The sequence below is a fragment of the Quercus lobata genome, chromosome 2 (genome assembly GCF_001633185.2).
Source record: "Quercus lobata isolate SW786 chromosome 2, ValleyOak3.0 Primary Assembly, whole genome shotgun sequence".
NCBI lineage: Eukaryota > Viridiplantae > Streptophyta > Magnoliopsida > Fagales > Fagaceae > Quercus > Quercus lobata.
The window spans coordinates 93,060,987-93,076,273 of NC_044905.1; the positions used below are offsets into that span (position 1 = coordinate 93,060,987).

General features: G+C 33.0%; 1 protein-coding gene and 1 pseudogene across 1 annotated transcript; both read left to right on the plus strand.

Moving 5' to 3' along the window:
• The first annotated feature begins 3,508 nt into the window (after window positions 1–3,508).
• LOC115977244 (histone-lysine N-methyltransferase SUVR3-like) lies at window positions 3,509–5,690 on the plus strand. The gene is made up of 2 exons (XM_031098993.1): window positions 3,509–4,229; window positions 4,852–5,690. Exons 1-2 carry the CDS (start codon window positions 3,575–3,577, stop codon window positions 5,238–5,240), a joined length of 1,044 nt encoding a protein of 347 aa, XP_030954853.1. The 5' UTR covers window positions 3,509–3,574; the 3' UTR covers window positions 5,241–5,690.
• Window positions 5,691–12,904: 7,214 nt separating this feature from the next.
• Window positions 12,905–15,173, plus strand: LOC115977715 (annotated as a pseudogene).
• The last annotated feature ends 114 nt before the right edge of the window (window positions 15,174–15,287 follow it).

Below are 15,287 nucleotides of genomic sequence, written 5' to 3' on the forward strand. Positions count from 1 at the left end.
TAATATATATTTATATTATATATAAGAGGATTCCCCTCTTTCAATTGGATTTTTATGTGGTTCAAAAATACCATTATTAATGAAAGGTAACTTCTTTTAAAAATATGATCATAAATTTCAAATAACAAATTTCACTTTGGATTCAAAAAGAGAATTCCTAAAATTTGGAATTTTTTTCCCTTCACATTTAAAAGAAAAATTACAATTATTGTTTATCTCTAAAATTTATTATTTTTATATTTTTAAATTATAATAGATGTAAATTATTAACCTTTATTCAAAAAAATAGAAGTGCCTATGAGCACACGCTTGAGCGCATGCTTAAAGGCTAGTATATAGATAAGAAATATGCTAGATTGAGTATAACTTCAAAACATTACCTGTTTAAATACTTAATAATAAATATATATTATTTTACAAATTTTCCTTTGGAATGTTCATAAATATATTTGGAAGGCATTATATAGATAAATATCTCTTTAGAAAGAGAAGAATTCGCTCATACTCAAAAATTAATTGCTAAAAATATCAAAACTAGTTATTTAGGTGAAGTACAATTTTATCAACAATTTTCTTTTTCTTTTTCTTTTTTTCTCTCTGTTATGTTGCTGTCCAAACAAAAATTAATAATAAAGATTGATAAAACTTTAAGTGCCAAATTTAATAATAAATATTGACAAAACTTTAGTTGACAAAATTTTTAAAACCTACTCTAAAATAATGATCAACTAATTGTCTTGAGAATCTGCAGGTCATGTACCACCAAAAAAAAAAAAAAAAAAAAAAAAAAAAAAAGGGAAGAAGAAGTAGCTTTTGGGATCCCTTTAAAGAAGTAGACAAAAGCTTGTATGGCAGCAATGGGAAAAGATGATAAAGGAGACTTTGATTAGAGGACCACGATCCCTTAACATGAGTAGCAAAAGCACACCTTTACTAGCAGCCGAAAGGGGTTAAAAGTTTCTTATTTGTGACTTGTGAGGATGATACCTTAATGTGATTCTATCGATCTATAAGGTTCCCTCTTCTCCTCATTGGGTTATAGAAAATACTGCTGTTAGAACTTTATTGATTGGTCTGTAAATCATACCTTTAGCCTTTAGGGAAGCAAAATTTGTTGCCCATAATTTTGCCAAATGGCCCTTTTGTGTAAAAGTGAGGGAAGTGTCCCAAACTCTTCTATCTCAAGTTTTTATCTTGGGCTTTAGATGAAGATGGCCCTTATTCTCCACCATTGTAATTTCCTTTTGTTTTCTTAATGACATTTATTAAGAAAAATATCATCTTAAATTCATTTATATGATGATAGTTATTAAACTTGGACTGACCTGATCGGTTGGACCAAACATCTGGTCACCTGGCACTTAGACCGATCTAAGTGCTTGAATAGACTATTTTTACATATGATTAGGTCAAACACAGTCAAAGCCAACACATTTGTGGTGTTCTGGTTAACTTATATGGGTTTATATAACTCAGCTAGGTTTGTGAAATTTGTAATAGGTCTACTTTATTGACTTTTTGATGTAGGAAAAAATCTACAATTTAATTTTGATATTTTTATATAAAAAACATTATTTTAGGTTTAGGCAATTTATTTCCTTGTTTTTAGGTCAAATTTGGATCCTATTATGGTTAGGTATTAATTAGGAGTTATTTTAGAATATATTTTCTTGTTTGTCAAATTTTATAGAGCCTTTAAATAGGCCACTAAGTTTATAAAACGTTTTTCAGTATTATTGATATTAATAAAAATTCAAACGTTTGTCTATTGTTTCTCAGGTGGATTCCAAAACCCTTTCTCCTTGTAGATTTGAGGTTATTTTCAGAAGCATACATGTTTTATTTCTTGTTTTCTAAAAATAGACGTGTTCTACTTCTTGATATTTTCACATTCCGCATCACTTTTTTTACTGTTTAATGTGTTATAATATGATAATTTAAAGGGAAGAAATAATAAAGAGTAAAAAAAAAAAAATCACTTCTCTATCCGTCTATCTACCCCCATGACTCCTATCCCATCAAAAAACTACCCTATGATTGTGAAACCTTGATTTTGTATTATAATTGCCAGCTTAATTTAGTCATATCCCTATTTATTTTTAATTTATAGATTTATATTATGATTTCTCAAACTTATATATATATTGTAGGGGTTTGGGCCTAGGTGACCAAGAACGGCCCATGTGACCAAGGCCCAACATTGTAGGGATAGAATTAGTCCACTAATAGATGTGTAAGGGTCTAAGGATTAGCATTTGAGGGAATCCTATTGTGTCTAGGCCAGGTTAAGCCCAATGCTAGCTAATAAGCCAAGGCCTAAGGAGAAGCTAATGAGGGGATGATCAAATTCAGGTTAGTAACTGAGCACTGTTAGTGCCTTTGGGAAACTCGCTACCGAATGCTATTTAATGTCTGGAATAAGTTTGAAGAGAATCCTCAAAAGGCATGATGATTCCTTAGGATTTTGGCTAAAGTGGAAATGCATATGAATTGTGAAATGATAATGATGATTGCCCCGCTAATGAGAGACTATAAAAGGGATGAAAAGGCAAACAAGTGGGTGGTTGGAAAAACATTGGGGAAAAACACAAAGGGAAAACATTGGAAAAAGGGGGTAGACACAAGGAAATGAGGGAATACACATAAAGGTGAAGGGAGTGTGAGTAAATAAAGAGTGAGAAGAACGACAAAAAGGGTGAGGTGTGTAGATCAAAAAAGGTTTTTCTGGAGAAGGATGTAGCTTGGACAATCTAGTTGAAGCTTGGAGCTCTACCTATAGGATAGCAAGAAAACCCATAAATAAATAAATTGGGGCCCTAATTCTTTGCTTGGTACTACTGCACAAGCAGGCTTGGGACCCCCCCCCCCCAACACACACACACACACACACACACATATATATATATTAATTTTTTTATTTGACCTTATGATTCAATTGGTAATCTACTAGTTGAATTGGTACACTCAACTTGTAAATGGGGTCAATATGCAAGGTTTAATAACTATTATTTTACATTAATATTCATAATTGATGCCAAATTCTCTCTTAAAAAAAAAAACAATTGATGACAAAAAATTCCATTTTTCATTTACATAATTTTTTTTCTTTTTTGCTTTGAGATAATATAGACAGAAGACAGAGAGATGGGAGGAAGTGAGAAGACAATACTAGCCCTTACAAAAGGCCTTCATTTACATAATTATATCAACTATTTTACATTAATATTCATAATTAACGCAAAAATGTTCTCTCACCCCCCCCCCAAAAAAAAGGAAAATGTTTGCATTTAAAAAAATAGAATATATTGTGCACCTTTGGTGGTTACTCTACAAATATAAGTACTTATGGGAGGTGTGAGAGGTAAGGATTGGGGTTCAAATATCTAAAAATGAGTTTCACACACGTACACTTAGATTAGACCAGAGTATAAACCCTATCTTGTAAAATATATATATATATATATATATATATATATATATATATATATATATATAAAAGCCCCATGACTGCATATTTGCAAGACATACACTGATACACACTGTCGCATCCGAAATCTTTTGCAGCTTCGCTCAAATGTGGGAACCAGACACAAAAAAACGTTGCCAAACCAATGAACATCAACAAGAGCCTAATAACCCAACTGGACCTTCCCTCCAATGCTTCGAGCTAATCCTCCCATGGCTGACCCCAATAGAATTAGCCAACATTTCTCTAACCTCCAAATCCCTAAACCAACTCTCCAAATCCACCACTCTCCGCCGATCCTCCGACGCTTCCAGATCCTTCGAAAACCTCCCCATCCCGTTCCACAACACCATAGATCACCACCCATATGCCCATTTCATCTACACCCCTTCACAGATTTTCCCTTCTTCTTCACAACCCCAGCGCCAATCATGGGGTTCGCTGGATTTTAGCAGCTCGGCGAGTCGACTCGGTGTGGAACCGGTGAGTTTGGTGGACGAGTTGGGGCACAGCGTGTCTGGGTGTGATTGCGAGAGGTGTGACGATGAGGACCCAGATGGGTGTCCGTGTTTTTATGGGATGGATGAGTTGGATATGGGGAACGAGTGCGGACCGAGTTGTGGGTGCGGGTTGGAGTGTGAGAATCGGTTGACTCAGCGAGGTGTTTCGGTGAGGTTGAAGATTGTGAGGGATAGAAGGAAAGGTTGGGGTTTATACGCTGACCAGTTCATTGAGAAAGCCCAATTTGTATGCGAGTATGCAGGTACATTTTTTTTTCCCTCCACCATGAAATTGAAAATGGAACCTAGTAAAAACCAGTTTCAAGAATTTGCTCCAACCCATTATAGGTCATATGACTAAAAATACGTTTGAATGATATTTTCAACCTCTTTGTAGTCAGAGGTTTTACTTTTTACTTCATAATTTGAGTGGAGTATTAAAAGTTCAAAATTTATTGTGATTCATTTTCTTGCTGCCAAGCTTGTTCACCAACCTTGTATATATTATGACATGAACTACTGGCTTATAGCAAATAATAACTTGATATGTGATGAACTTATTTACAAACTCAGACCATTTAAACTCAAGTTTGTAGAAGTATATTTTTATACATGTACATATAAACGCATGATATTATATATAGTTAAATCAAGTCGAACTTGTTCACAAACGTATTATTTATATTTAAGCTTGGTTCATTTAATTGTCGAACATATATCTGAGCTTGAGTTTGACTCATTCGCTAAATAAACGAACATGTACAAACTTTTTTTTTTCTAGCCATTAGAAATTAAAGGATATGAACATTCTCAACTGGATAGTTTGAGATTTCAGTGTGTGAGATTTGTATTAAATGTGCTAAATTTGACATTTGCTTGAAAAAGGTGAACTTTTAACAACCAAAGAGGCAACAAATCGGCAACAAATGTATGATAAACTTGCATCAGATGGGCATTTTTCTTCTGCTCTATTGGTTTTGAGGGAGCATCTTCCATCTGGAAAGGCATGTATGAGAATCAACATTGATGCTACAAGGATGGGAAATGTGGCACGGTTCATTAACCATTCATGTGATGGTGGAAATTTAGTGACAAAACTGGTAAGGAGCTCGGGAGCTTTGTTGCCCCGCATTTGCTTCTTTGCTTCAAGAGACATAAAAGAAAATGAAGAGCTTGCCTTTAGTTATGGTGAAGTGAGGTTAAGGGTTAATGGTCTGCAGTGCTTCTGTGGTAGCTCTTGTTGCCTTGGAACATTGCCTTCAGAAAATACTTAGTTTTAGTTTTTCCTCGTACCGACCCAATGACCTTGAATTCTGTCTTCACTCTTCAAGTGATGAGATGGAGGGGAAGGGAATATAGAAAAAGGCTTGGAGGAGGAGAAGGGGATGTTGAGGGGAAGGCAGGTTGGAACTGTCCCAGAGACCCCTCTTTTTACTGGGGTGAGAAAGAAAATGATAGAAGAAAAAAGGAGCAAGAAAATGCATGTTTTATGGCCTCTTAGTTTAAAGGCCATGTTAATTATTTTTGGGGTGAGAAAGAAAATGATTGAAGAAAAAAGGAGCAAGAAAATTTATGTTTTGTGGCCTTAAGGTTATGTTAATTCCTTATGTTGTTCAAAACATGTATAACAAATGGCCACTGACATCAAATGTGTTGTATTGAAAATGTGTGTAACTGTGTAAGTTGTATTCAAAATGAGTTAAATTTGGCATTGGCTTGGAAAAGGTGATCTTTTGACAACAAAAAGGCAACAAATAAGAAATGGCTCACCATTCACGTTACTATAATTGTAAACCAATTACGATTTCCCGCCTTAGATTACAAATAATGAGAAATATATATTACAAATCCATAAAACATATTTTATAGCATTGCTGGTTTCAACTTCCAAAAAAAAAAAAAAATTCAAAAATTCTTGCAGTTGGATCTGAAGTTTAGACTTAAAATTTGGGTTTCTTCAAGTTTCTGTAAGACTTCTTCCATGTTTGGTCTTTCTTGTTCATTTGGAGTAGTACATTGAACAGCTATTGAAAATACATTTTGAAATTCAGTTACAATATAAGCCCCATTTAAGCATGGATCTGCCATGGCACTTGTGCTTCCTCCTTTCATTATTGCATTCCTTGCCTGTATTAGTGACAAATGACAATAGAAATATATTCAGCTAATCTGCTGGAATTTACCATCTTAGGTTAAAAAAGTACTTATAAAATAGTAACATGCTAGAGTATATGGGAGACAACATGTTAATTAGAGCATACATCTTTAACCAGAGATTCTGGCTTTCTTCCTGTCAAAAGTTGAAGTAGCACAACCCCAAAATTGAAAACATTATTTGCAGTGGTTTCCATCCTTTCAATCTTCTTTAACTTGTAGTTTGATAACATGGGGTCTGAAATCTTAGGCTCTAGTTTCTCAGTCAGTAATATGTTTGCTAACTGAGACACATTGGAGTATTAGTTATTAGCACCAACACACTTAGCATTAGCTATAGGTGAAATGAATTAATTTTACCTTTATGTCTCCATGAACTAATTTTTCCAAGGGATTGGTATGAAGAAACCATAAGCCCCTTGCAATGCCAATAAATATCTGCATCCGCCGCTCCCATGTCAAGATTACCGTCCTTTTGTCACCTGTTAGATACATTCATTGCTTATTACCAAGTTTGTGAAAATGGTATAGGAGAATAATTTATTTATTTATAATAAAATGAGAAATTATTTAAAGAATAAGACATTATATGCATCTGGAATATGCTTCATCTATCTCATGAGTCACAACATGTGGATCCTTCACAATTGTGGGTTCCAAATATTATGAGAGATTAATGCATATGTCGGATACATAAGATAATTATTTTATCTAAGGTTATATGCTAATGGTTAGCAGCAATTTTGAAAGGTTCATACAACCTTCTTTTTTTTCTTATTCTTTTTTTTTTTGGATAAAGAAAATTAAAACTGAAATTTTCCTTTGTATTTGGAGGTAATTGGAAGTGCAAGTGACAGGATTGTAGAGAGGAATTGAGGGAGTTTTGTATGCACTTCCTTGTGGCATGCTATAAATTAAGAACCCATATTTTTATGAAAAAAAGCTTACCGAGAAGCCAGCTTGAAAGATCACCATTGACGCAGTACTCATAAACAAGACACTCATCTCAGCTGTCACAACATCCCACAGTACTCACCAAATTAGGATGCCTTATTTTCGCTTTCCGGAAAATCTCCTCAATAAAATTGTGAAGCTCAATGCCCTCATTAAGTCTCTTGATTGCTGCTTTCATTCCACTTGGCATTATTCCAACGTACATTTTCCCTGAACAAATTTCTTTGTTTCATTAGTTCAACTTGCATCTCATTAATGAGTTCAATAAATCAAGTGGTCACGACCATCATACCAAGAGTTCCCTCTCCAATCAAGTTTGAATTATTAAAAGAATCAGTAGCTTTAGCCATTTCATCAGGTGAGAATATATAGAGATCAGAGCAGTTTAAGGGTCTTTTGGCTTCATCCTCTGGTTCTTTTTTAAACACCACAACTGCCACAACCAACATGCATGAGGTCATTGAGAAAGTCACAAAAGATGCAGTATTGAAGACCACTAATCTATCATGTATCTCACCTGATAGATTTTTCAGGTCCTTTTCACTTGCATATTGAATTTGCTTCCTTGTGAGAATATATAGAAGTGGAGCTAAGATGACAAGCACTGCTGCCACAATTACTGTAGCAAAGAGTACCTTGGAATCCAGTAGATGTTCATTCACACATTTAACAGTCAATTAAGGCTGAAGTGCATTTTATTGTATAAGAGAAGTAGAAAGGTAAATAAAATCTAAGGTTCACCAATTTCTGTTCACTCACCTATTCTATGAGTTTGTGTAGGTCATGAAAACTCTGAAACACAAGGGAACAAAAACATTCAAACTAAGCAATGAAAGGGAATATGTTCCATAAATGAAAACTGGGAAATCTTACCTATTTCATTCCATAAACAAGAAAAAGTTCCCTGAACCCAGTTCTGGGAATCCACATCTGAGCTTGCAAGACTAACAAGGAGAGCTTCATTACACCTATTGCCATTTGAACTATCACCTTTTCTTAGAGCTTGTAATGACTGCCTATAAGACATGACACAATTAAAACATGTCTCATCACTATAATTACCAGCATATAAGTTTGTACAATTTGATCGGAAGGCGTTATATCTCTCGATCCCAAGAAAACTTATGATTGAATCAATGGTACTTGAGCATAGTTCTGCTGTTGAAGATATTAGATCTTGGAGTTCACATTTAGCAAGATTTGAACTCCGGTGAAGATTTTGGAATGTGTTACTACAATCTTTGGCTTCAGCCAACTGGAGGAATATGGACCCAGAGTGGTTAGCTTCTATTGCCATTGCTTTGAAGAGGGATTGGAGGGCTGAGCTGCAGCATGCCTTCGTTACAGAAGATGGGACATAGTTTGCAGCTATGACAAAGCACTCACTCTGTGCTTCATATGGGAATTGGCTAAAATTCAATTTGCAAGTACCTGAAACATAAGAATAAAGTTCTGTGAAGCAGTGGTTAAGGATAGAGATTGAGCTAACTTTGGCTATATATATATTTTTAGCATGCTTACTTGAATTTATCCTGTGAGGATTACTTGGAATATGAAGATGAATCGGAAGACATAGAGAATGGCCATTAGTGGTGATTTTGAGGTCTGATTTTCAGGTTTTCTTCTTTGTACTTGGCCAAACATGAGATTAATTTCTAGTCTCTAAATGTCTTATTCTCATGATTTATGCACATACACCAAGAGAGTCGGTTTGGTGTTATTAGTTTTTTATAATTATTATTTTATGATTTATAAGCATGTTACAAGATGAATTCTTAAATTATTAAAGTACGTAGAATAGATCCAACTTATGATCAGTTCGCAAGAACTAGAAACAACCAGATGTGGACACGTGTCTGTTGTGTCCACGTGTCCACATTTGGATGAGTCTGATTAGGACAATAACTAGACACAAGCAGAACCCTACCTAGGATGGAACAAAATTTCTTTATTTCACTTGAAATGGAGAGAGTTCAAAGTCCATTTCATGCTTAAGATTTTATTTTCTAAATCTAATCATGTAAAGAGTGCTACGATATTTAAAATTTTAAACGACATGGTACTGAATACATCTTTAGATATGTAATATTTAGTTCTAACCATAAAATGGATCCGTTTCAAATTGATAGGAGACAAACCACTGATTCAAATATAGGCAAGCTGTGAAGTCAGACAGTCAATATAGTTACCGAATATAATTTTATTGAAGTTTCATGTTTACAGAAATGTTTTCTTAGTTATCTTTTAACCTAAAAATTTAATAGTTTAGAGGAGAATTTGATTAGTATAAGGCTGCCAATACAAAGCTCTCAAAGAACACTAGAGCATATTCATAATATATGGTTTGCAAAAACTTAAGCTGTTGTGATGAAATATAATGCTCATAGGATCATCTCCATTAGCCATACAAATTATCAAAGGGTCTTTCGAAATGAAAATTTAGTTCTCATCAATCTAAAGATATACAAATAGTATGAGTATGACAGAGTGTATAAAAATTCCAACATATTATATTCATTTGTACAATAAATAGAAAGAATCCTTTAAGATGAATCAGAAATCCAAAACGAATTTCATATACCCACTTCTAATTTTTTTGGAAATGCCATGTAGCAAATTTCATCCTTGAATTGCTGTTTCATGTAAAGTTGTAAATTTCAAATCTTAGCAAATTTTGCAAAATATAGAAAGAAATCAAGATAGATTTACATTGTTCAGTGTGTCTACATCCACAAGAGCAAGCAATAGAAAAAAAAAATCACCATAACAAAGTGAAGGATTTACATTAAATTGTGTTTCAAAAGAACCCTGATCTGGTATATTGAAATTTCTTTATATACCCTAACCATACCACGGTTCCACGCCACCCATGAGACCCCCAAACTAGAGTCTAATGTTAATTCTCATTAAAAAATTGAACCACTATCTCTAACAAAAGTTGTGCAAATAAATATATCTCACTATCAGTTTTTTTAAGACTTTCTTCCCTCTCTTTGTGTATATGTTAAAAAAACTTAGTATTCTCAACAACAACAACAAAAAGTTGTGCAAATAACAGATTTAATAAATATATAAAAAAAAAAAGACAAAACATAATAAAAAGAAAAGAACATGCTCTTGCTTGTCACAATAATAAAATGCCAAACACTAGAGGTCAATTTCCCCGTAGCATATCGTTTTCCTCCTGTATTTCTGGGTCTGAAGCCGGCCCAATGTGATTTGGTATTGACTCAATCTAGACCTTCAAAATCTAGACCAAAATTTGTGTTTGAATTTTGAACTTTGAACTACGTACCCCTATCATAAGTCATAACCATGCAATTATTAGATTCTTAGCAATTATATTATATTTGGTGTGGAATCCGTGGATGTTTCTGAAATTCTATCTTTTAATTTGGTCTCATATTGCCGGCCCAACTAAATGCCAAGAGCAAAAGATATAAATGTTGTTGTTCCTATTCTTTTTGGTGAAATGAGTCATAACCAATAAGTTACAGGAAAGATTTGCCAAGTCCATAAAAAGCTGATTTTGCTTAGTTAAGGTTGAATGGAGATTAATTTCTTTCACTAATGATCTATCAAATCAAATTTCTTTCATCAACTTGGGAAAAGAAAACAGAATTAGTAGTGATACGCTTACGCATATCGTTAGACAAATTCAAAACTGAGTCATGTTAAGGACACAACAACAATTCACAACATCCTCAAATGAGTATTAAACAAAAATATTAAATTTCACAATGTAGTGGGTTCAGTGTGTGAGATGGTAGGCTAATTTAAGAATGTTGTGAAATTATTATGAAATTTTGTTATGTTGATAACCCCAAATTCGCCAAAGCATCCTGCGCATTTCTTTGTTTCCATATAGCTATGTTCCACTCAACATTGAGGGAATGCTTAGATGAAATTCCTGCATTCAATAACAACATTTAATAAGAGCTTGTTCGGATGTTGTTAATTATTAAGAAGTATAACTAGTTCCTTGGCATCTATTTCAATGTGTAATCAATGGATTCCTAAATCTTTAGCAAGCACCAAACTATCAAGTAAGGCCAAAATTCTACTATGAAACTAATTGCTGAACCTAAAGCCAGCTAAAAAGCTCTCACCCAAAGCCCATTGAACTATTGAAGTCCCTGATAAGGCCTCCTCGGTCACCAAGACCTGGATTGCCCAATGAGGAGCTATCAATGTTCAACTTAAATCAATCTGCATCAAGCTTTTTCTAGCTGTAAGTTGAAAGACTTGGGTTCTGTCAGTTGCCTTCGAGTACTTTGTCAAAGGACGTCTTATCATGAATCTTGTGATCAACAACGACACCTACCCTTCCGATCAATTCAGCAAGACCAAGCCGACGGCCAAATTTGGCTATGCATACGTGGGTTGGGCTTAGTACCCTACGGTCCCTACCAAACAAATGGGCACAAGTAAACATTTATTTAGGTTATTTTCTTAGTAAGCAAGACTAATAAGTCAATCTCAAATACAATAATATGTTTAGTAAATATGCTCGGGAATATAAGACTCGATTCAATTATATATAAAGAATATTATATTTTTATATGTATATTTTTCTAAAAATATATTTATATAGACTTGATAATGGATTATATGAATTTGTAAAATAGGTTCATTTGATGATAATAAATTATTATTTGTGGTTTATTGATAATGTAAATAGTATATTTATAGTAAAATGTATAGATTTGTGAAAGAGTAACAAATTTTAGTCATGGTTTTACTATATATGGGGAAAAAATTAATCAAGTAACTCGTGAACAAGCTCGTGTTTGTTCTAATAAAAAAATGAATCAAGTTTGAATATGTAATTTTGTTTTGTGATGAACTCAAATTTAACTTGTATTCAAAGTTAAATTAAAGAACAAACCTAAATTTTTAATACTCAACTCAACTTTACTTGTTTATAACCCTACTCAATACTCAACTCAATGCTACGTGGTTTGCCCACAAAATAAAAAATAAAAAAAAAATCCAATACATCTTTAGAATAGCTATTTTTGTAATGCTCATAAAGTACCATTTGAAGATAAAAAATTTATAAAACACTAAGTATATGATGACGCCAAAAAAACATATTATCTTATTTATTAGTAATGGTTTTTTTTCCAACCTTAAACGGAAGAAAAGAAAAGGCGAAACTAATTTAAGATTTTTTTTAATAGACAATAACTATATAATCTTCATGCCAAGGCACAAACTTACAACCAAGTTGCTCCACAACTGTCAAAAGTCTTGTAATTTAATTGTCACCTTCTAATATTTTTAACGAATATGTTCAGAGTTTAAATCTCACATTCCCCTCACAGTATTTGTAACTATCGAATTATCAAAAAAATTTAATCTCCATTAACAACCACGGACACCTCGAGTTCATGTCCGTGTCGGACACTCCACGCATGTCCTCTTTGTTTTGTGTTAGGGGGATTTTTTTTTATATTTTTTTTTTGGGTGGTTGAAATTCAATTGATTCCCTCACCATGAAATTCAATAGGATCATTTCATCAAAATCTGTTAGCCAATATGCAATTTAAACATTCATGTTAAATTACAAATTTTACTAAAAACGTTGTCATTTCATAGATCTTATTGTTTGATGATTATACTTTTTTAAATAAAATTTAACATATATAATTTTTAAACTGTTTAATTTGCTAAAAGACTTGGACCGAATTATTAACTCATTTTCACAAATTTACTAAGAATAAATCTTAAGGACTAATTTGACAATTGAAGTAAATGTCAAGAGACTAAAATTGAACTTTAGCATTTTTTTTTTTATTTAAAAAAGATTCATTTGATTTTAGACATGTTTTTAAAAATTTTGACAGTAATTATTTATTTTTAAAACTTAAACTAAACATAAAATATGTCTATAAATATGAAGATATATTATTCATTTAATAAATTCTTTGTTGTATCAATCCTGTCCTAATTTTTCAAGAGTTATGGTGTTTTCGAGTCCTGTCCTATATTGCCTGTTTCAATGACTGTGTCAGTGTCAATCAGTGTCTTTGTCCACTCTCTCTAATTTTTTAGAATGTGTGTGGTGATGATGGTGTTTTATCATGGTTCATGTACCAAAAGCTTCTCGAGCTAGTGGAGTTCAAGTCGAAGGAAGTGATTTCAAGGGAAGCTACTCTACTTATTTTTCATGGTTGAAGTTCCTAACGTTGCCAAGTAGGTTTCAATTTATTCAATCCATCAAATTGCGTTGTCTTGCTTTCTTGGTAAACTGTTACTATTTTTTGCTAGATTATGTAGTTTGAATGCCATTGTCTTTAAATGGAACTATGGGGAAGTTTATTAAATTTTATTGAACAATAACTACTTTCGTTTTCTTTCATAGTACAGAAGAAGATGAAGTGTGCTACTGTCGTCCCACTGCCTGGTGTTACTCAAGATATTGCTGGATACAAGGTGAAGAGATTCTGAGTTTTATGGTTTATTAACTTAGAAAGTAAGGAGAGACTGAAAATCTAGTTTCATGTGTCTTTCACAGTTGATGTTGTTGCTTTTATGAGAAGCAAACTAATTGCAAGGAATTTATTTATGACTTAATTGGTTGATTGTCCCCACCCCCCAACCCAATTTTGCTAACTGTCTTACTAATTCTTATTTATTTTTTTACTTTTGATTTTCTTTTTTAGCTGGCAAGCGTTTGTAGGTTCACATGATTAGGAAAATAAACTATCTGGCTTAGGTATCTGGTTTTATTGCCAAATTGTGGTCTATGGTGTTTGGTTTATTTGGAGTTTGTTGGGTGATGTTGAAGAATGTTGTTGAGTTGTTAGCTTGCTGGTCTGGTTGTTTTTGTTGTCATCGGAATGGGAATTTGTGGATGGTTCCCCCCGCATTGTTTGATGTGGTGCTTATGGAGAGAGAGGAATGATTGGAATTTTGAGGATACAAAGAGAGCTATGCCTGACTTTAGAACCTTGTTGGATTGGATGTTAGCTTTGCATAGTCAGCCATTATGTTCTGTTTTTGATTTGATAGATTCATTTGTATAGTTGGGCCACACTATTTTTTTGATATCAACAAAATTGCATTACTTATATATATATATATATATATATATATTTTTTTTTTTAAAAAGTTTGTAACAAGCTAGTTTTTTGCTTTTTAGCTTTTATTTACACCTTTTTAAAGCCTCACTTTTTTTTTTTTTACTTTTTCAAAGTACAAATATATTTAACATACTTTTAACAAAAAAAAAAAAAAAATTCAGCAAAAAATTAATAAGTTATTCCCAAATGGACACTAAATCAGCTGCATAAACTTTATTTAAAGACAAGTTTTTAAGGTCAGGCTAAATTATCAATCATTCGTCTCTTTCCTTTTCTTTTTAAAATCTAATTTTTTATTCTATCTACTTTTTCCTTTCTCCCTTTGTTGTTGATCTGCTGTTGAATTATTTTGGTTCAACATCTATGTATGTTTAAATGTTGACGTTGAATTGTTAAGCTGCAGATTACGCATCAGCCTAGCATATATGTCCTAGAAACTCAGGGTGTATTGGTTCCAAGTATCCCTGACGTCGAGACAGAACAGAAGCTGGCTCTTGCAGGTATCATGCTCTTGCAAATAATTTCTCTTTAGTTTCTTGTTAGATTTCTTACAGTACACATGTGAATGTGCACAAGCATATACACACAGCTACCTGCATGCTTTTTTAGTTTTAGATGTGCTAATCTTGCTTGAAAGATCAGTGTTGTAAACATTAAAAATGAGTGAGTCTACAATCACGATTAAGAAAGTCATAGACTACTCAACCTGAGCTGATTTGGTTGCAATAAAGAAATTGGATTCAGCTTACCAAATTCTTAAATGCATGTGAAGGTTCTGTAAAAGATTCAGTGATAGGTGAGAAGCAAATTGCACGATACTTGCTCGCAGTTTTAAATACTCAAGGGACTCCACTTCATTGGAAGCACTTGAACAATAGGAGACTAGAAGGGGTTCGATATGATTCTAAGGAAAAACATGAGTATAATCTTAAAGAACAAATGCTTGAAATTTTAATCCATGGATCTCTCAACTTTATACACAAGAATGTAGTTAGGGTAGTATACATGTAACACATTTATTTATTTACACATCTTACTTTGAATTACAATGACATAAATGTTTATTTTTACATAAAATACAAAATGCAAAATAACATATTTATATATTTATATATTTATTTACAT